At 44.7% G+C, this 20247-nt stretch overlaps 1 protein-coding gene across 1 annotated transcript in view; it reads left to right on the plus strand.

The window, feature by feature from the left end:
- The window catches only part of CASTOR2 (cytosolic arginine sensor for mTORC1 subunit 2), a 127645-nt gene that overhangs the window by 52669 nt on the left and 54729 nt on the right, over positions 1-20247 (plus strand). The window contains exon 2 of the mRNA XM_032200666.1: positions 11823-11893. Coding sequence (XP_032056557.1) covers positions 11823-11893 — 71 coding nt within the window. The remainder of the gene's footprint in view (positions 1-11822; positions 11894-20247) is intronic.

A 20247-nucleotide genomic window follows, 5' to 3' on the forward strand; every position in this document is an offset into this window, starting at 1 on the left:
TAAACCTACTGTCTGTGCAGAAGGGAAAGTAAATGACCATTTTTTTAATTATTATTATTCAGGTTCAACAACATCTCTTAAATTGTTAATGTGCATTAAATTTAGGTTTGACGTGCAGGCTCACACCGTTGCCCCTTGGATGGGTTATAACGTGGGGTTTTGGACCCACTCAAAAATGGAAGCTCTTTGAAAATGATGAGGACTGAAATGTGTTTCTCCTGCTGCTCCGTTTCGATGGAGTATGGCTTGCTCCCTCCTCCCCCTCCAATCCCCCTGCCACACATGTTCTCAATTACTGCCTGCATTGAAGCTGCAAACATTTCTTGTGCATCTAGCTTTCTATATTGAGCTCTGGAAATATATTTTAGTAATTTGTGGGGGAACTATTATGTCCCATGCTGGGAAAATTGTGTTTATGGTTCCTGCAGGGAAACAAGTTCATCAATTCCAGTCCGCAACAGTTTTGCAGTTTCTTCCTCCCTTCTTTGTATCTTGGAGCAGTATCGTAAGAACCTCTTGCCCCTGTTGGGTTGAGCCTGGGTTTCTCCTGTCTCTGAAATAAAAAGCACATGCTCTGCAGTCTCTGTTTTTCAGTGTTGCCCACACAATAATTATTGGGTTTTGGCTGAACACAATAATAGCTACTATGTACCCCAAATATTTGGGTTTGGATATGCAGTAGCACTCCACTTAGAAAAAGTCAGTTCTGTTTTATTGCTGATAGAATTTCAAAGTCAGTATTCTGCAGCAGAGGGCATTGGAGGAGTAACCTAAGGGAGAATCAAACTTCCCAGTGCTGATGTATAGTGCCTGAATTGGAAGGGAAGCAGGGCTTGCTCTGTTGTTGTTGTTGTTCTCAGCATTTGCATTGTCCTCTTTGGATAATCTTTCTGGATCCAGTCAGTAAAATGTATTCATGAGCCTTTGTTGTGCATTAAATCATGCTTTGTTTTCAACTGTAAACCTTAGGTCCCACACCCACATCTGTAATGCGTTTCTCAACACAGTTGCTGATTTGTGGAAGATAATTTTGTGGTTAAGGAAAACTCTGTTGTGCTCCACCTTTCTTTGCTGAAATGAAGTTCAGCTCCAATAGTGAAGCGTTGAGCTGAGAATACTGTTGCTGCTATAAAGAAAAAGTTTTTAAAGCATAGTTACTTTCTGCTTGAATAAACGATGGACTATTTCCAGTGGAAAGAATAGCTTTTGCATCTCTTATGCGGGTGAGCTGGCTCTCAGTAGATGGCCTTTTAACGGTGCTGGCAGGCAGGAATAGCGAAGAGAGAAGAGGAAAAGGTGTGTCTGGATCAATTGGTTAATTGTTAGATAATAAATGAGTCCTTTTCCAATGCACACAAACTGAGCTTCCTTTTCATTTGTTGTTCCAGCTTCCCCTTCAGAGGTTTCATTGCAACATTCTCTCCCAAAGCAAAGAGATCTTGCCTTTTCAATGTAAACATTCATTGACCCTCTATGGAAATTTGAAGAATGACTTCCCTGTCATTAACAGTGATAAAACTGTAAACAATATTGTTAAAGATGCTTTGGGGGAGAATCAAGCCAAAAGGAACAAATTAAAGCACTTGAATGAGAAGTGATGTGCACTATTGCCATCATCCTAAGAGAAGGAAATTAGCACAGGCAGCACTGCACAGCATATCAGATGATAGTTTAAACTCTGAAAATAACTTTATGATTTTTGAAAGTTTGGGGATTCAAACATTTTGCTGTTGCTCTATTGCTTTATTTCAGATGCTTGTTCAGAAAATAAAGCTGGAAGAAGAACAACAATAAAACATAAGTGAAGCGATGCCTGAGATGCTCATTTAATCCCCAACAGCACACTAAATGAGAGTATGATGAGGTTTGGTGTGGTTTTATATCACCATGCTGCTCAACAGGGATGCTTGTAGACCTGCTTTGTAAATGTAAACTGAGTCACAGCCCAGCCCACAGGACCCGTGTGGGGCAAGGTGTTAGGTTAGTCTCCCTGGAGATGGTAGCATAAGTCTGATAGGTTTGGTAGTGGTGGGGGTGGTGGTGTTCTTTGGTTTATTGTTTTTAAAAAGTGGCTAAGAACTTGGTCTCACTTTCCCATTTGTAAATCCAAAGACGTTACAGTCAAAATCAGTGGACTAAAATGATTTCTGATGTAATTTACAGGCTCACCTAAATGGAACAGAGCCTCTCCTGCTGCTCTGTAGGCTCAGGACAGTAGTGATGCCTGCAGCCCTTGGGACTGGACCCCGTAAGCCCAGAGGCGTGTTGCCCGGCTTCACAGCAGGCAGGAGCTGGAAGGGCAGCTGTGCCTGGGTGCTTTTGCTTGTAAAACAGGGTCGGGTTGGTGATCACAGCCTGTTTTGTGACTGTCCTCACGTAGCTGGGGCTGGAGGAACGCCTTATCTAAGGCTACTTTATCTTTTGAATATTTCCATTATCAGCTGCTCTCACGTCTCTTGGGCCCGAGGGCTGTGACACTGTTATTTGTGCTGCAAGGGTCTTAGTCCCTTCTCAGGGTTGTTCCCAATAAGTTTTGGGGGGAGGGAAAGAAGGGAGAATCAGTTTTAATAGAGGGTTTTGGTTAACAGAGGAGAACGTGCAGAGAGTCTGTACAGGCAGTTTTCTGCTATGCTTAAAGCAAATGAGCATCCTTGTTCCTCCTGCACATTAATGGTTATAGAGGTTCCTGCTAATGGTTATAGCACGCCAGCATTGCACAGACAGCACCCTGATGGACGTGTTGGGTCTGCTTTCAAGGCTCTGGGTATCACTGCTGGCAGTGCCATGCTGGAGAGACCCGCTGCCTGATGTAGGTCTGGTATTTCCACTCGTGCTGTGCCTCACCTGCTGCCTTAGCACGACTTTCATTCATTTCATCTACTACAAGGCCTCCAGGTACTTCACTTGGATGTGAAGAGTTGTGAATAGTTGTTTGTTTGTTTGTTTTCTTTACACCACTTTCCTGGCTTTGTGGGGTTGTACCACTCCCAGGTAGTCCATAGCTCAGCACCACGATGGCAGGAGCTGCAGAAATGTGCCTGGAGCCCGCAGTGTAAAGCTAAATACAGATGGAGCTAGACGATCCTAATTGGAGTTCTGTGCAACACAGAGACACAGTACTGCTGTTCTTCCAGATAACAGTGTTAAAGGCAGATTTCTATAAAGAAAAATGTCCTCTGCTTTTGCCCTTTGTCCGTTTTGTATTGAATAAAGCTACCGTTGGGTTTGATGAAAGTCAGGAGGGTTGGGAAGAGAGTTGGTGCAAGCCACTAACTGGGTTATGTTCAGTGAATGGCACAGAGAAAAAAAAAAAATAATGTGGCTACTTTTTAGCTCAGAAAACCATGCTAATAATTTCTGGGCTTTTTTTGGTTGTATTTCTGTGAACTTTGAAAGCTTGTTGTTGTTTTTTGTATGTTGTTTTCTTTCCTCCCCCTCCAAAATTAGGAATTTGCATTACAGTGACTCTCCCTGAAAGTTCACTTTTCAAGTTGAGTTTCTGTAACATGATACAGGTCAACCAACAGTGAGGGCTGGAAGAAGAGGACTTTCTCATCCGTATTTTCAGTGTTCAGAACAAAGAATATGCCTTCCTTGTACACTTTGTTGTTGGGGAATATTGTATCTTTAGTGATCCAAACCAACTTAAGCAAGATCCTTCTATTCCTGCAAAAGGGTTTTGCTTATGTATCTCAGTAACTAGAAAAGTAGGAATTCGTGGAGGTAGACATCACTAAATTGCTTGGCTGAAATACACTTAATTTCCCCTTTTAGTGTACATAGGACTCCTTAAGTTGCAAGCAGGGCTGTAGTCAAGCCAAGGGAGGCTCCTCCTGGTGAAAGCTCAACATCAGCTGCTACTTCTGTTAGCAGGTGGGAAAACAGATCCTGGGAGCACTTGCAAGCTGGCAGGATGTGCTGCTAGATGAGGGATAGCCCTGGTCTGTAGTGCCAGCCTCTGTTCCACACGTGCTTTAGATGCTTCTCCAGCACGGCCAGCAGAAAGCTCTTAGCAAATGCTGGTAGCATGGCGATCTCAGATGGTCTGAGTCAGTAGAAATGCATGCATCGTTTGGTGAAAAGGGGCAGCACAAGATGAACGCCAACCTGGTGAGGGTTGAATGTCCAAGCCCCCAGCTTGTGCCACCACACCAAGAAATCCCAAGGCAGGAGGGAAGCTGCGGCCTTCACCTTGCCTGCTGCATACCCTTACCTGGGGTCCCTGGTGATTTTGATTTCTAGACAGGCAGGGAAAATCGGCTAATACTGGTATTAACTCTAATTATTATTAGTAGTAGTATTGATACTGGGGGACTTGAAGTTGCCAAGTTCATGTTATGAGAAAAATGGGAAATCATTTTGGAGTGTGGAGGAGCACCTGTTATTGACTGTATGGCTCTGTTCCCCTATGAGCAGGCATGCTGATGCTTTTTGTGCAGGAAAGGGACAAAGGTGTATAGCTTCAGTTCATGTTATAGTTCCCTCAGTTCATGTTCATGTGTATGCTGATGAATTTGGGCTCAGAATTACTATATGATGACGGGAGAAAACTAGCACCTTTCAGGCAGCATTAAGCAACGTGTCTTGAAATTTGTAACAGAAGATGAATAACCCACTAATTTTCTTCTGTTTTCTGTCCCCAGTGGTTAGAGCATGGAGAGATGTCTGCTTTCAGGTAGAAAAGCAGCAGGTTCCATCAGTGGTCTGACACCTGCATTTTTTCCTGTAATCTAGGAAGTCCAAGTAGTATTTGGGATGGTGAAACCTAACTGAACGTGTTGCCTCTCTCTCATTTCCCCTCCCCTCCAGCCCTCAGTTGTGATTTACTGTGTTCCCCACTTAGGCAGGTGATTAAAAATGGCTTTTCTGAGACTGGGAAAAGCCAGCACCATGCTGTGCAACTCGTGTATGGCTGCAGGAGAGGGAGTTGGGGTCTGTCCTGGCTCACTCGCTGCCACGGGATTGTTAAACCTGGTCCAACAGCAGCGTTTGCAGAGTGCACAACGTGCATAAGGCAGAGAAATAACCGTGTGGTTCCAGGTTGAGCATGAGCATGGTAGTGCCGCAGCCATACGTGCTGTAAAACGTGGTTTCAAAGGCCTGAGATGTGAGTGTAGGAGCAGAATCCTAAGCGTATACCTACCAGAGTGCTGCTCGATTCTAATGTCTTCTTGTGTTTAAAGTTAGTGGGGGATCTTGTTCCTGTCTGCGAATCTGAGCCATAGCCGCTGGTTTCCTCTGTCCCCTCCTTGTCATCTGGTGCACCAGGATAAATGAACGCTTCCCAAGCAGAAGGCATTCAGCAGTTGAGATGAGAAATGAGAAATGGAGGTGGGGTAATCCCATTTGCAATATATTATTATTATTTTTTTGTTACCCCAGGAAATTTGTAATTATGGTGCTACAACTGATTTTTAAACCCTGATGCCTTTAAAATCAAGAGCTGCTTCCTGTCTGAGCACCAAACAGGCTTTCAGAGACATTGGATCTGCCAAACCCCTACGAACACCAGTATCTAGTATCACTAAAAATCCAGTAGGAATGCTAAAACCTTGAGTGAAGCTTTGTGCTTGGATAAGGTGAGGCGCAGTGTGGGTGCAGATCTGCTGCAGGTTCTGTCCTTGTGGTTTGCCCCCTGCAGCACATTTTGTGTTGTGGATGCTTGCATGGCGCCTTGCAGACTGGAGTCCCAAAGAGCAGATGAGCCATTTGCAGATAACTGGGTGACTTTCCTCAACATATGGGCAGAGGAACTGCTGCCAAGCACCTGGCACATTCATCATCTGAGCACCGGCCACAGCAGTAAGGTTCAGATCCAGGTTTTTCATTCAGCCCCATGCACTAATATAGGTGGTGAATAGTGATGTTCTAAGTAAAAACTGCACAGCAGAGCTCAATTGAAATAATTTATGACCTGGGAAGAAAAATCTGTGCTAAGAATAACTTCTAATTACATCAGGTCAGTAAATTATTCTGCAGATCCATGACCAGGATGAGCCTCAGGTGTAAGAAATGCGTTAACTTCACTATGTCCACACCTAAAGTCACTGTTCTGTGCATTGTTCTTGTGAAGTTCAAGAAAAATGCTCTATATTTAGCCCCTTAGTGGACAAATAACAGATGAGCGCTGTAACACTTGCATAGTCTTAAACTGCACTTATATTTCCTGCAGTACTCTCCGCTGAGCACTGCAGGCTTCTTTCCTGTTTGCAGTCGTGTTGGGATGGGAAACCAGCATGGTCACATTCATCAGGTGGAGTGGTTTAACGAGGGAGCTGCACTTGAGTGGACTCAGACCTTTCATCTCCCATAGAGTCTCCTTCACTAAGCTGAGTTTTCCACTGTTCCAGCACATAACATGCCTTAGTTTCTTCACATGGTGTATTCTTACTCCTACTTAGTGTATTACATTGCTTTTGGTAAGAATTTATTTCTACACATAAGTCGAGATAAAACAGATTTTCTTACAGAATCTTTGTAAATGTGGTGGTGGAAGTGTATTGAAGGGGGAGAAGTAAGCCGGCGAAGCTGCATGTTGCTTTCTAATTGTTTTTTTAGGAAGTATTAAAAAAAAATCAATGCTATCGTGACAAATAAAAGAAAAAATTGTTTTAGTTTCTGACACACGCCCAAGTGTGTGTCTATAGAACAACAGCAACAAAAAACTCTCCTGAGGTTGTGCTGCAAGATAACTCTTGAATATCGTAGCTTTTTTAAATCCGCATCTTGGGAAGTCTGGACTGACCAAGTCTGTCTCCAGAAAAATGGAAGTCATACCAGAGTTACTAGTCAATATTGTTCCAAGCTACTGCTAATCTTCCATTTACAGCAGTAATTTGATTTGCATGGGCTCTTGCAGTCCAGACTACATGGAACTGTTCTGATGAAGATAGGAACCATGGCTTGGTACTGCTTTAATGAAGGCAAGTACAGTAGGCACCTGGCTGACATTTTTTCCATGTGTCCTGGCTTTATCAGTAAGCTGTACTTAAAATCAGTATTTTTTTTTTTGAGCACATCCACATCCTTCTCCCCCCACCCGCCCCCTTTTTTTTTCTTTCCTGTTTTCAGTATTGCAGGCATCCTTTTTGTGTTTGGTCTTGATTTCCATTCCTTCAATAATGCAGATCATTTTTCAATTATTCTATTCCCAGTTCTCTCAAGGTCTAAATAAAGGCTTTAGATAACTTCCCCAGCTACAGAGAAGTGGCAAGGAGAGGGTCTGACTGAAGGTCCCCCCTTTCAACTGTACACAGTGTAATCTGTAGCTTAAACTGTCATTATTATTATTACGGATTAGACAAGACCGTCATGGTTATCGTGTTGGAAGTCTTGGCATAGCACAGGCTGTAGGACTTCCCAGAATTTGTCTGTTTGTGAGTACTTGCTTTCCTTGGCCACAAATCTGTTAGTTTTGTTCTGTTGATTTTGAAAATGATTAACTTTCTGTAATGAACCAAACTCTGCTATCACAGTGGCTCTGCATGCAGTCTCTGAATGTATTTGCTGATGTCTGTGTCTCAGAGCCGAGCACAACTAACGACGGGGAGGAATGTCACTGCCGTCCTTTGACCGTTTCTAAGAGTGCTGTGCTATCTTCAGAGTTGCCCTTGGCAGGGATGGTCATGCAGAGTTTTACACAGTTCATACAAACAATAGTGCTCCTTTTAACAGGGTAGGAGCCTTCTCATACCAAACCTCAGAACTACATTACCGTAAGAAAGGTGAATCTATTGCTTTCTGACCTTGATGTTGAGTAGAAAGCAAACAGGCAACTATTGCAAGGGGCATTTTTGTCTTTGGAGTTCAGCTAAGCTGTACTTTGAGTCTCACCAAAAAGATGGCAAAGTGTTTTGGCTAACAAACAGATACGCTGTTTAGAAAACACCAGCCATTTCACTGTTTGCAATTTTCAGTGCTATTTGACTGTGTAGTCTTGTAATTAGATGGTGTAAAGTACTTAACATGTTACACAAATATGTCAAAACGCATTAACAGCACAAGTGTTCTTTACTGCTTTCCTAAATACATTTCACAATATGTCGTACTAGAATTCACCTCTTGTCATTATTTATAAAACTGCAAAGAAGTTAAGATCACCAGGATGGAAATGATTAGCATGAGACTGTCTTTCTGTACTAAGAATATGTATTATCATAATAATGTACGGAGTGAAGCATATAAATCCTTTCTCAACTAAAACGAGAAGACAGCCTGGAATAAAACCCAACAAATTATGTTTTTCCATATTCACTCAGATCAGCTTTCTGCTGCTACTTCTTAACTCCCATTCAGATCAACTGCTTCTTCGCAGACTTTTGGGTTACCTCCAAACTTTGCATTTGAATGCCTTTTAGCCATTATGTCGCTTTTGAATGTCACTCAGCTGTGCCTTCTGAATTGTAGGGAGGCCGGATGCCCACCTGCTCCTGGGAAGGGTCTTTTTCCATAAAACAAACAGCTTTGCAACCCTTTACCCTGCCTACGCAACAATTAATTGAGTAATTTCCTTATAAAAGAGAAGATGGGATTTGTGGTTTCCTTAAAGACCATAATCTGTGCCGAACTTCCTGGTAACCCCTAGCAGAGTCCCCTCAGACACGTCCTTGCGTATGACCAGACCCAGGGAAGTTGTGTCGATCCTTGTGATCCAGGCAGGTCTGGGGAGCAAATGTCTGGAGGAGACACTTCTGGTGCCGACCTGCAAGTGAGGCCAACGGGGATGCTCTCCTGCCCGCTTGCCTCTCCTGGGGAGGCTTACGTGCTGTTTGCAAACTGAAATGATGCTGTTGCTGCATCCTACACATGCTTTCCGGCTCTGTGCAAGCTCGGGTATTACTTCCATACACAGTGTAAGCTTTGCAGTTTCAAAGATCTAATCTAATAATAGATTGGTCTACATTTGCTGCGTTGCCAGAAAAAGACATATGTTGTCAGGCAGTCGAAGTCAGCAACAGTGCTGAAGTGGAAATGTGCTGAAACATGAAGAAGGCAGAAATCCAGAAGAATCTATCCGAGGTTGGGCTATTAGGGAACTAAAAATATTTTCTTCTTTACATATATATGCTTTCCACACGTAGTTAGAAAAATGCTGCTTGCCTGATGTCTCAAAGCGATTAAAGGGCATTTCCTTTCCTTTCTTGGCTGTGGTGTGAGATTACAAGATGCTGGTGGCATTCAGCTTTTCTAGGACTGGTGTAAGAGGGAAGAGAAATGGCTGGAATAGCTTGAATGGAAGAGGCGCATGTAGTATGGCACACAAAGAAATATGATATCGGGCTCCTTCTGTTACTGATGCCTCAAGACAATTTGAGTTTCACTCAGTGGAAGTAGATGCGATGGTAATAAATTTTCCTGGGCTATATATTTATCACACAATGTTTGCAATTCCAATTTTTCATTTGTAGCTTTTCCCTAAGAAAAAATGCACGGTTGGCTTGAACAAAGCAAATACATACCCCAAGAACTACTGGTCTTTTGTGGGCTGGTGAAAAAAACTGCTTTTAAAGTCAAATAGCTCTGTGCTGCTGACCTTTTGCAGAAATGCTGTGAGGTGGGGATTGGGCTTTGAGCTGGGATATGAAGATGTGAGGTTTTGACATGCTTTCTGAGCCAGCAATTATGGGATTTCATCTGCACGTATCCTTTAAATATCATCACTTTTAAACGTGTGCTAAGAAAATGGCATCTGTCAACGTTCATGCTTTTTCTGCTGGGTCAGCGTGCACACACACGTTCATTACCATCGTGGAACTAAATTTCTCTGTAAATCTCATCGCAGATCAGAGAAAGCTGGTGTTGTTTTTGTTGCTTTGTTTTTTTTTTTAATATTAATGTTTCCTCCTTTAAGACCACTAGGTTCTCCCTTGTCAGCATGCATGTGGGTAGGCAGCCTGTTAGTTGCAAATAATTTTATTTCAGTGACTTCTCCAGGGAATTCATCTGCTAAATAATAAATATTGATACCTCCTGGGAGCCACCTGGAGCAGCATACCAGAAGTCCCTTTTACCCGCCATAGATCACCCATCACAGGTAGCATCCTTGTGCAGTTAAGAAGTGAGAATAAAAAATTGGGGCTGCTACTGTTTTCTGCTTCTCTTGGCACTATTCCTGGAGAGAGTTGAGTTAGTAAATGTGGCTGTCACGGTAGCTATTACCAATGACACAAAATAATTAAGTTGTGGTTTCTGTTGTGGTGGGGCCACTGCTGTATTTTATAGTGATACATCTGTGCTAGGAGGGAGAATGTCATGCTTCATTGTCGTGACGGATGCTTCTAGGAAAGCAGGATGAGTCTGTAGAGGCAGGTTGTCCGGTGTTTTCCATTTACATGAAGCCCTGTAGGTTGCGTGGCAGATCCCTAATAGAGCTGCGTGTTGTTTCTTTGGTTTTCCTGCTGAGGTGATGGGGAGGGCAGCAGCCATCTCATTTTCCTGCCTGTTGTTTTTGGAGGGGATAGCTGCAGTCTTTGCTCTTTTCAGCCAGTCAAAAGACAGCCTATGCCAGTTCTTAGTCTGATCCTCTAATCAACTGGATGCCTTTATTTTCTGATGTGGGGCCATGGTTGTGGGGCACCTGGCTTCCACGAGACCTGAAGACTTTGGGACACAGGTGCTGAGAAACCCTGGTGGTGTGTGCTTGGTGAGTCCTGCCAAGTTGTACGGCGTACAGGAATTGCACTGTAAACGCACTGTGAAATTTGTGGACCTTAAGAAAAACCCGTATTTTGCCAACATTTAAATATTTTCTATAGCTGGCCTCAGGTGAATCTGATAGCATTACAAAGTGCGGTTGCAAAATCCTGCTCTTTGCCATCTCTCCAGTGACTTGGGCTGCAGATGTGGTCTGGGCACTCTGGTGTGCTGCTGGGGACCAAGGGTAGAGGAACAGAGGTGGAGGAGGTCTTTTTTCAAGTAGGCGTTGCTGTACTTTTATCGGTATGTGCCACACGTTTCCATGTAGGAAAAAAATTCCTTCAACTCTCTCTGGCGTTAAACCTTAAGGCCGAGGCTTTTCTTGTTTGTGTGTCTACAGCCTGAGAACCTCACATCACTTCTATTTCGTGTCTCGTGTTAGGGGTGACATTGGGCTCGGTGTTGAAGGAGATGGAGAAGCCGTGCCTCGCGTGGCCTGTGGTGTGAGGAGATGGGCCTGGGGCAGAGTGGAGGCAGCAGAGGATGGAGAGGAGGGAAGCAGGCCCTTGGGCTCGGGTGCACAGCTTGCTGCTCCCTGTCTCTTCACCTGCAGCTCGTCCGGGGAGGGAGGCTTCCTGCAGGGATCAGCAGCAGGATTTGGGATGCTGTCTGCTCCTGGGAAGAGGCTCTGAAGCAGTAGGAAGAGGTGCAAGGGCTTTGGTTGAGAGACCAGCCTTCAAACGTTGATGTAGCAAGAAACTTCAGGGGCTAAACGGGAAGAGGGGTTCACGTGTGAACCATGGGGAGACTTTTGGAGTAGGTCGGAGGGATCAGTGCGTGAGCAAAGCCTTTAGCTCTGTGTTCGGGCAACACAGCAGGTCCTGGGCTGTGATGGAAAGCCTTAAGGGATACGGTAATTAAGAAAAGTAGCTAATAACTAAGTCATAAAAATCATAAGTGTTTTACCAGCTCCATGGTGTATAGGCAGGCAGCAGGGAATGTGGGTCACACAGCCTGAGTGGCTGAGCCAGGAGTAAAGTCTGTGTCTGTTAGTGCCCTGGGCTGCTCCGTGCGCACCAGCCTGTGGCTCTTTTCTCCAGCAGAGCTTGGGGTGGGAAAGGGCCTCTGTTTTAGCTGGAAGACCTCAGCTCAAAGGCTAATCCCATTCTGCTGTTTGCCTTTGCCAGGTGCAAGTTCTTCAGCCTCACGGAAACCCCAGAGGACTACACCATCATTGTGGATGAAGAGGGCTTCCTAGGTAGGTGTCAGCGTGCGCCGCTCCGGCACCCGACCCGCGGTGAGGAGGAGGAGGTGTCAGTCCTTGGCGAGATCATAAGGCAGGGTGTTTGTAAAACAGCTCTGTTTGTCACTGCTCGTGGTGCAGCTACGGAAGGTGCTTTGATCACTTAAGCACGCTGTCTGTGCTGCTGTGCTGTACAAGGCGTCTCGCACGCAGAATATGAATGTGTTTTAATGCCAGGAGGAGAAGACACACAAGTCTTAAAGAGCAGCTTAAGCATATTTGAAAAAGCAAAACCATCTGCATATTATTATGTTAAAATGAGCTGGCCTTTGTTCCCAAGCCTCTACGAGCACACCACATCTTGCACCTCCAGCTTGTTCCTGTGATCTCCCCTTTTATAAGGAGAACTTGAGGATGAGCACTTGGTATCAGCCCCACACCCGTCGCAGCACTGCAGAGTTGTGAATCAGCTCCTTTGACTTGTCACCAAAAGCTGTGATTTATCCCTGTTTTCACACCCATCTCAGTCCAGACTGTGTGCCACCAATGCCCATGGTGGCTGAAGGTCTCTCTCTGCCAGCATCCAAGGTGGAGCCGGGTGGTTATGCACCAAAGAAGGCTCTTGGGAGCTGCAGATGCTTGGTGTCGGGCAAGTGTGGATGGAGAGAATAGTTTGGCTTTGCGGATGGAAATAGTTTGTAATAATATTTATCATGTGGGGAGGTTTTGTTTGTAGCAGTGTTATTGAGGTAGTGGAATGAGGAAGTGTTGTGCAGCTATTATTATTTTTGTTCAATTGCTGCTTTCTGTGGTTGGAATTCAAAGACTACACATTTTACCGGTTTGGAGAAAATTCATTAAAATATGAAAAAGAAGAATTTAATTCCTGAATAGGAATTAACTGCCAAGTAGCTACTTGAGACACTGTAATATTCAATGGTTCTGTGATACCATGATCCTAAAGAGAAAATGTGAAATTAGGAACTATACCATCTTTATTCAGTACAGATCCAAAATTTTATAATCAATACCATTGCTGAATTATTTCCCCTTCTGTTTCAGGAGTACTCATAAACATAGAATAAATTATTACATTTTGGAATACTATAATGGTGGCTTAAACATTTTCCTAAAATAATCACTGTGTTGACAATAGGTGGATGGATCTTGAGAGCTATTGCTGGTTGGGAGTTGCAGGGTTTGCTTGGAAATGGAAGTCATGTGTTCTGGTTTTGTTCCCAAAAGATGTGAAGACTTATGATCCTGCTGCCAGAATGTCCCTTGTTGCATTTGTTCAGGTGGCATATGCATGAACGTTTTATTGCTACTGTTGATAGTATTGGCTTTTCTATTATGGGTGTTAGCTGGGTGTGAGGAATTCAAATTTGGTCTCCCTATTATAGTAGGATGCAATACCTACTTCTAAGAGCTTAATTATAACAGAGAAGTCACCAAAGGAGGAGATTATTTTTTTTTCCCAAGGACTGCAGCATGTGGCAGAGCAAGAAATCCAGAGATTCCCCTCCTCGGGAGGGAGTCTGCATCACTGAAGCTGTGCTGTCCATGTGGATTTGCTCACCTCCAGTGTCATATTAATGCTGTGATATCCGTGGGGCTCACTTCTCTGCCCAGCTGGCACAAGGTAGATCCCTCAGTTCAGTCACTGGTGGCAAATCTGTATTGCCACCACCCCTGCACAGCCTCTAGCGTTACCAGGCCATGCTGCCGTTTGTCCCTCTGGAAATGATTCCAGCTTGAAACAAAGGTAAGCTCAAACAGAGGTTTTGCTCATCAGTAGTGGGGGTTTTGTTGCACTGTGTGCCAGTGGTTGTACTTAGAGCGAATCCTGGGTCCTTGTCCTCGTGTCCTCGAGGAACTGCATGTCCTGCTGCTGCCCCAGGTTTGCTCTGTGAACCAGGCAGTGCTGCCGCACTCCAAAGCAGCAGTCCTCTCTGCTTGCACCCTTTTGACTTTGTTATCTTGGTTCTCATGTGCGTGAGAATTTATTGCTGGTAGTTACAGTACCCACGTAGCTTCTGTTGGCTTATGGTTTTGACAGCGCGTAGCATCCCTTTTGTCAAATGCACAGCGTGCAGTTGGAGTGTTAAAGCGGAGATTTGCAGGAGTAATGGTCATCTTCCAGGCAATGCAGGGGAAAGAGGGAAGGAAGCAGGGCACTGAAGTCGGGTGCAGAACCCAGCATGAGTAGTAGTGTCACAGAACCGACAGCTTCATCACCTTATCTTTGCTGGTGAGTGAAAGACTTCTGCTGGCAAGACTCGTGTTAGGAGAGTTTGAATAATTCAGAGGACACAACCCCGTTCCCTCAGGGACTGTGTCCAGCCAAACCTCTTCTTTCTGAATTGTCACCACCCCATCCAAAGCTTCTTTCTCAGGGTTAGCCCTGCTGGGATATCCCCACTGTTGTTCCATCCCTGTTTCTCATTTCCACGTGCTGCAAAGTTTTCCATGGTCTGGAGGAATTCAGGATCTAAGTGTGAAAGAGCTTTCCTTCGCTCCCTGCTTCCCCTCACCCTCTGGCTATAAGCCTCTGAGCAGGAGGAGGAATCTCCCTCTGCCTTCACATACAAAGTGAAATCAGCCCATGGACTCGGAGAGGATCCAAACTTGTACGAGCTGCAGCATCCCACCTCCTTGCAGAGCAGTACCAAGCATCCCTGCCACAAGTGGATCAGCTGCCTCCTGGCCTTACTGGAGAAGCGCTGGGTTCAGTTCCAGAATTGCAGGGCAAGTTCACCTTTGGTGAGCAGTGTCAGTTGCAAGTCCATCAGCAAGAAGATTTTTGTTTTTCTTCCTCTCCAGGTAATTTTTCTTCTTGCAAGGCTTAACAAACTTGATTCAAGTTTCTGAAGGGTAGGCATTTCTGTAACGAAAATTGGGACTTTTCTCTCTCAGGAGCTGATACAAATTTTTGCCGTGGCAGCAGTGAGAGGATTGCCCTGGTACCTCGAGTCAGCCAGGCCTCTTGTTCTGCACGGCACAAACAGTACTGCAGGGAGAAGAATAGGCTGGAGAAATACTGGCACTTTCAGCAATCCTTGAGGTTAACACTTCAAGCATACTGACATGCAGTAATCATTCTTAACTGTTTTGTCAAAAAATAATCCTCAGGCTTGTTTCCCTGAGAGAAGCAAGTGAGCTGGGCTGGGAAAGAAGTCATTACTTCTCCCCAGAAAACGTCTGCAGTGCAAAGCCATAACCTGCTTAAGCATTCATCATGCTGGAAGGGAACGGCCACAGCCTAATTCTTTGCTTTAATTCCCTGGCACTGAGGTGAGGATTAGATCTGCACAGAACCTCGTTTGTTCCAGGCACCGTTTCTTGGGCTTTGGCCTGTTAATGGGGAAGAATTTTATTCAGCGAAATGACACGGGGACCGTGCACAGAAGGCTCTTTTCCTGGCTGATGCTGAGATGAATTAGCAGAAGGAGCTTGGCCGTGGGCCCTCCTGTGTGAGGACAAGTGGCTCGGCTGCTGGGCTGTGTGGACAGCCATGTAAAATCCTTGCGTTTATCACCTGCCGCGCAGCCAGCACGTGGCAGAAAAGTCAAGTGGCTGCTGCTTCCTTATGTACAGGAATATTTGTGTTTCATTTGCTTTTTTCCCCAGGTTTGGCCGAAAGCAGGAGCTACCTATGCATGGTGCAGATACTATCACAGCCCCTGTGCTCCCTGCGCAGTCTGTCCCCCTTGCAGCCTCCCTCCATCATCACGGGTTTCAGTTGTCTCACACAGTGAAAGCAAAGCACACCTGGAGATAGCCTCTGAAACCCTCTGTACGTGCACTGGGCAATAGGTGCTGGCATTGTGGTGCTATCCTGGAGGTGCCACCTGGATAAAATGATGGGTTTGGGGAGGTGATAGTGGCATTCCCAGCAGCTGTCACATCCAGCATCTGTAACTTGTATCCAGAGGACCTTTTACTGGGGGGAAAAGGGCATTATGGGTGTGTGGTTTATCTCTTTTCTGATCCCAGTGTCTTCAGCTGGTTTGTTTGCAGATTTGTTCTTCCTTTTTTTTTTTTTTTTCTTCCCCTGGAAGTCCATTTCTAGGTTTAGAGATAGTTCTGCTTGGGTAGCTCAGCGAAGAGCCGTTCATCTAGCCCCCTGTTTTGCATTGTTTGTCTAATTGTACAGCACAGTGTGAAAGGAAGAATTAATGCTCTACCTCAGCCACCTGCGTTCTCTATAAGCCATAGGAAGGAAGAGCCCACCCGGTGTCACCTGTGTAAGTTGGTCCAGTTGTGTGGATGTGACAGATGTCTATGGCTTACCTTCAGATTTTTTATTTTTTCTGTATCCATTGCATCTGCTTGAAACAAAGCTGGGGGTTTGCAAAGACCTTTTCAGAACGACCACCACAGGGCCCTGGCTCTGTGCTAGGGCAGAAGGAGCTCCTCTATAACATCTCTGGGGCAAGACAGTCACTGCACCTAGAAGGCAACAAGCTCTTGTTTCTGAGTTTCTGCCCCATTCATGATGGAAAACGAAGTCCCCCTTTTTGACACCTCTTCAAGGGCAGCATGTGGGGTTTGAAGGCGTCTTTCCCCATTGCAGGGAGAGCACTGAGCCTGTTGCTGCCTTGACCCATCCTCCTCTGTGACCTTGGCAGCTGTTGAGTTGCTCTGTGAACATCTGCATAAAAGGGTTTTGTGACAGTCTGTCACAAGGGAAGCTGTCCTGAGCAGAGTAAAGCAGCCTTGGCATTGGGCTGGAGGCCCTTCCAGGCAGTTTTTCTCTGCAGGCAATGAACTTAAAAAGTATCAGAGAAGGGGAAAAGAAATAAAATACTGAGGTTAAGGGAGGAGTGAATCCCTGTGGTTTCTGGGCTGGCAAACATGCTTCTTCCAGTTTCAGGGAATTGAGGGTGAGTAGGGGAATGCAGCACTTTGTGCTCTGGGCTTCTGTCTCCCTGACCCAGCCAGCCCTCTCATGTTGGTCACTGCCAGTAGCAGACTTTGGTCCTGACTGATCTCTTCTGGATGGGAACCAGGGGAAGGATACTTGGATTTCAGTACTGAAGCAGCAGGGGGAAAACACCTCCTTTGGTGCAGATCCCCTGTGTAAGTATAGAGCAAGGCTGTCAGTCTCCCCACACGTGGGTTCATTTCCAAGTGGAGGTGGCAGTCCTTCCTTCAACCTTCTTGGGCTGCCTGATGTGGGTGGTGACTTCCCTAAGGCCAGAAATCCGTGTATTTACACAGCTTCCAGAAGGAGGAGGCTCCAAATCTCAGACCTCACAGTAAATTGCCCAGTGCGTTAAGAATAATGGAACTATTTGAAAAGCCCTGACTGGTTAGAGTGGCAAAGAGATTTTGTCAGAATTCTTAAAACGTTGACCTCATTCTATTAAAAAGAAAGGATAAAAAGAAAAGAAGCCCCCCTGCTGGCAGTGCTTTGTTTTGATAACCGTCATCCTCAGACAACCTGTTCCCTATCTGACCTTGGACTCAGGACCATCATATACTTTAGTACCACGTTGATTCCCTTTTTCAATAACATCAAAATGGTAAATTGCTTTCAGTATCCTCTCTCTCATCCTGTATATAAAATGGGCAAGAAATCAGCTTATAAATAAGTGCAAGCACAGAACCCATCTAGCTGGGAGCAATCTGTAACTTTATTTAAAGATACTCAGGGAAGCAAGCTATTAGATGCACCTGTGTTTTGTTTTTTTTTTGAATATTTCTCCTGTAACTATTTCTCCTTTAATTTTTTATTGCCCAGTGACTAGGCCTTTGTATCTCAGGCATGGTGGCTTAATTTGCTTGCTGACATTTATAGCGCTGAATTCCTTCCCCTGGACCGCCAGGAGAGCCGGCTGGTTGCTAGGCAGAAGATGTTTTTCTCTATTAAACACGTGCACAATCACTCTCCTTCGGATCTCCGTATTGGCCAGACTATACTGTGTCTGTGGTTTTCAGTTTTTTTTTTAAGTAATGTGGTATTAATGACCTAAATACAAATTAAAAACACGGGGATTTGACTATGGGCTAATGAGGGATATGTGCTTGCTCAGAAGGGTTTTTGCTGCAGTGCATGTGTGTCAGTGTAGATCAATATGCATGTTGGGGGGCTGTGCTGATGTGGGATTTCTGCCCCCTCCTGAGAGGCGGTAAGGTTTGGTACTTAAATCTTTTGGGGGAAGGGAGGATGAGAAATCTGTAATATTCCAAGGTCTGGTTTGTGTCACCTGTGTAAAGGAGCACTTCAGCTTCTCCTTAGTGCTGACATGTGAGTGGGTTTGCAAATCTTGATCGCACATATTATTCCTTATGTTTGTAACCTGCCACATAAAGACTTTTGGTCCAGTTTCTCTGCTCCTATTTAAAGAAATACTGCATAAATAAGACATATTTTTCACTGTTTCTTCCTGTAGATGGGTGTGTATCAATATCTATTTTTGTTTCACAGCCCGTGGTGAGAAAGCCCAGACATCTCTTCCTGAACCACTTGACTGGCCATGATTTCCTCCTTTAAATTTATTACATCTTGGCTGCTTCCTAACACTTTCCAATCTGAGACAGATGAGTAGATGGATACCATGGCTTGCTCTTATCAAGCCGCTCTTATAAATGCAGGACCTAAAAAACGCTTTTCTGGCTGAAACAATGGAATGATTCACTGAAATTTTCAGTTGATCTCTAAAAGCAAGATACAGCTCAACAGAGATGTAGCAGCCCTATATATGTTTATGTATATTTTAGGCAGGACTTAAGGGGAGTTGGTTAATTAGGTTGATTGCCTGTGTCTGGAGCTAATCATAGTCTGTTGGCTTGGTGGAGACAAGCCAGGGCAGCAAATGGTGCACCCCATGGCCAGGAAGGGACAAGGCTGAATGTACCTTGTAAAACTTTTTGAGCATTTGTATATTGAAATACTGGTAAAACTGCAATTTGTCATTTTTTTTTCTGTGCTTCCTAAGTGTTGTTTTTTCTTTATAGAGCACTCTGTGAGAGATGAGGAAGTGCTGTTACCCCCCACCACAGGTCAGGAACTGAAGCACAGGGAGAGCTGAGTATCTTTCCCAAGAGGGATGGGTGATATGGCAGTGAAATACTCCTTTTCCTAAGATTGAAAGCATCCAACCCTCAGCTCCCAAACTCTGCTATTAAGTTAGACCACGCCATAAGTTTCAAGCCTCACTTCTCTCAGGTTCATCACCTGATGAGGAACTGGACTTCCCCACCTTGGCATCCCCTTCATAAGTACTGTGACCTTAATCTAGAAACGATGAGCCTACAATAACCATACTACAACACATGAAGAAGGGATAATCTTTCTTTTCCATGTTGAGCTGACAGCAACACATTGGCCAGCCATCATCTTCGCCCTGTGTCTGTCAGGCCAAGGTCCTGTATCTTCAGGGTTTGTGGAAGGGCTGCCCGCTGGGGAAACCTTTCTGCAGCGAGAGCCTTTGCTGCTGCAGTTGCAGGGTGAAGGGACAAGGAGTTGGAGCTCAAGTCCCCAGGTCTGCTGCAGGCTTCTCTCTTTGACCTTGGACAAGTCTCTCATTGTGTCTCAGTTTCCTCATCTGAAAAACAGGGATAATCCTATTAAATCACCTAGTAACAGGCTTTATAATGATTAATTAGTAAACATGTGGAAATGCTTTGATAGTGTAACAGGCAAGGGCCGTGATAAATAATAATTGAGGTAGCTTCTGTCCCAAAGGATTCACAAAGCCTTTTACAATGGGTACACTTGCAGACCTACTGAATAAATCACCCCCACGGTGGAACAGATTGGAGATTATGGTGGAAAGAGCACCCTTTTATGAAAAAAAAAAAAAAGAAAAGTTCCATAATCTTTTTTAAATCTTGTATCTTAGTGTTTAATCTTGCTCAGGATTAAGTCATACAGCCTCAAGGTTACAGTCATACAACTGTTAGGAATTCGTGGCGACATCTTCCAGTCTTGTTTGAAATGTAATTATTTGCACTGCTCTGTCAGCCTGGTGAAATATCATCTGAAATGCAATTTAAAAAAAGGAAGGGAAGAAAAAAATACCTCCTTGTGCTGTTTTACTTGAAAATAGAAAAGAATTGAAAACATGAGTCTATTCGCATTGGTTTCCTTTTTTTTTTGGTTGTCTTTTCTTTCTAAATTCTTGTTTTTTCAGCAGCAGGCACTGCTTGCTTCCCCTTGCTGGTGGGAACCTGAGCCCTCTGCATGTGTCGGGGCTGGGTCCTCCCCACCCCTGGCTCGCAGATTCTGCGTTCAAAGCCCTTGCCAAGAGATTTTGAAATACAGGGATCTTTTTATTTTTGTATTTTTTGTCAGGAAGTGGGAAATGTGCTGATTTCTGCAGTTCCTGTAGCCTGATCACCAGAGACAAAGTCCTCGGGTC

The sequence above is a fragment of the Aythya fuligula genome, chromosome 20 (assembly GCF_009819795.1).
Source record: "Aythya fuligula isolate bAytFul2 chromosome 20, bAytFul2.pri, whole genome shotgun sequence".
In the NCBI taxonomy this organism is placed as follows: domain Eukaryota; kingdom Metazoa; phylum Chordata; class Aves; order Anseriformes; family Anatidae; genus Aythya; species Aythya fuligula.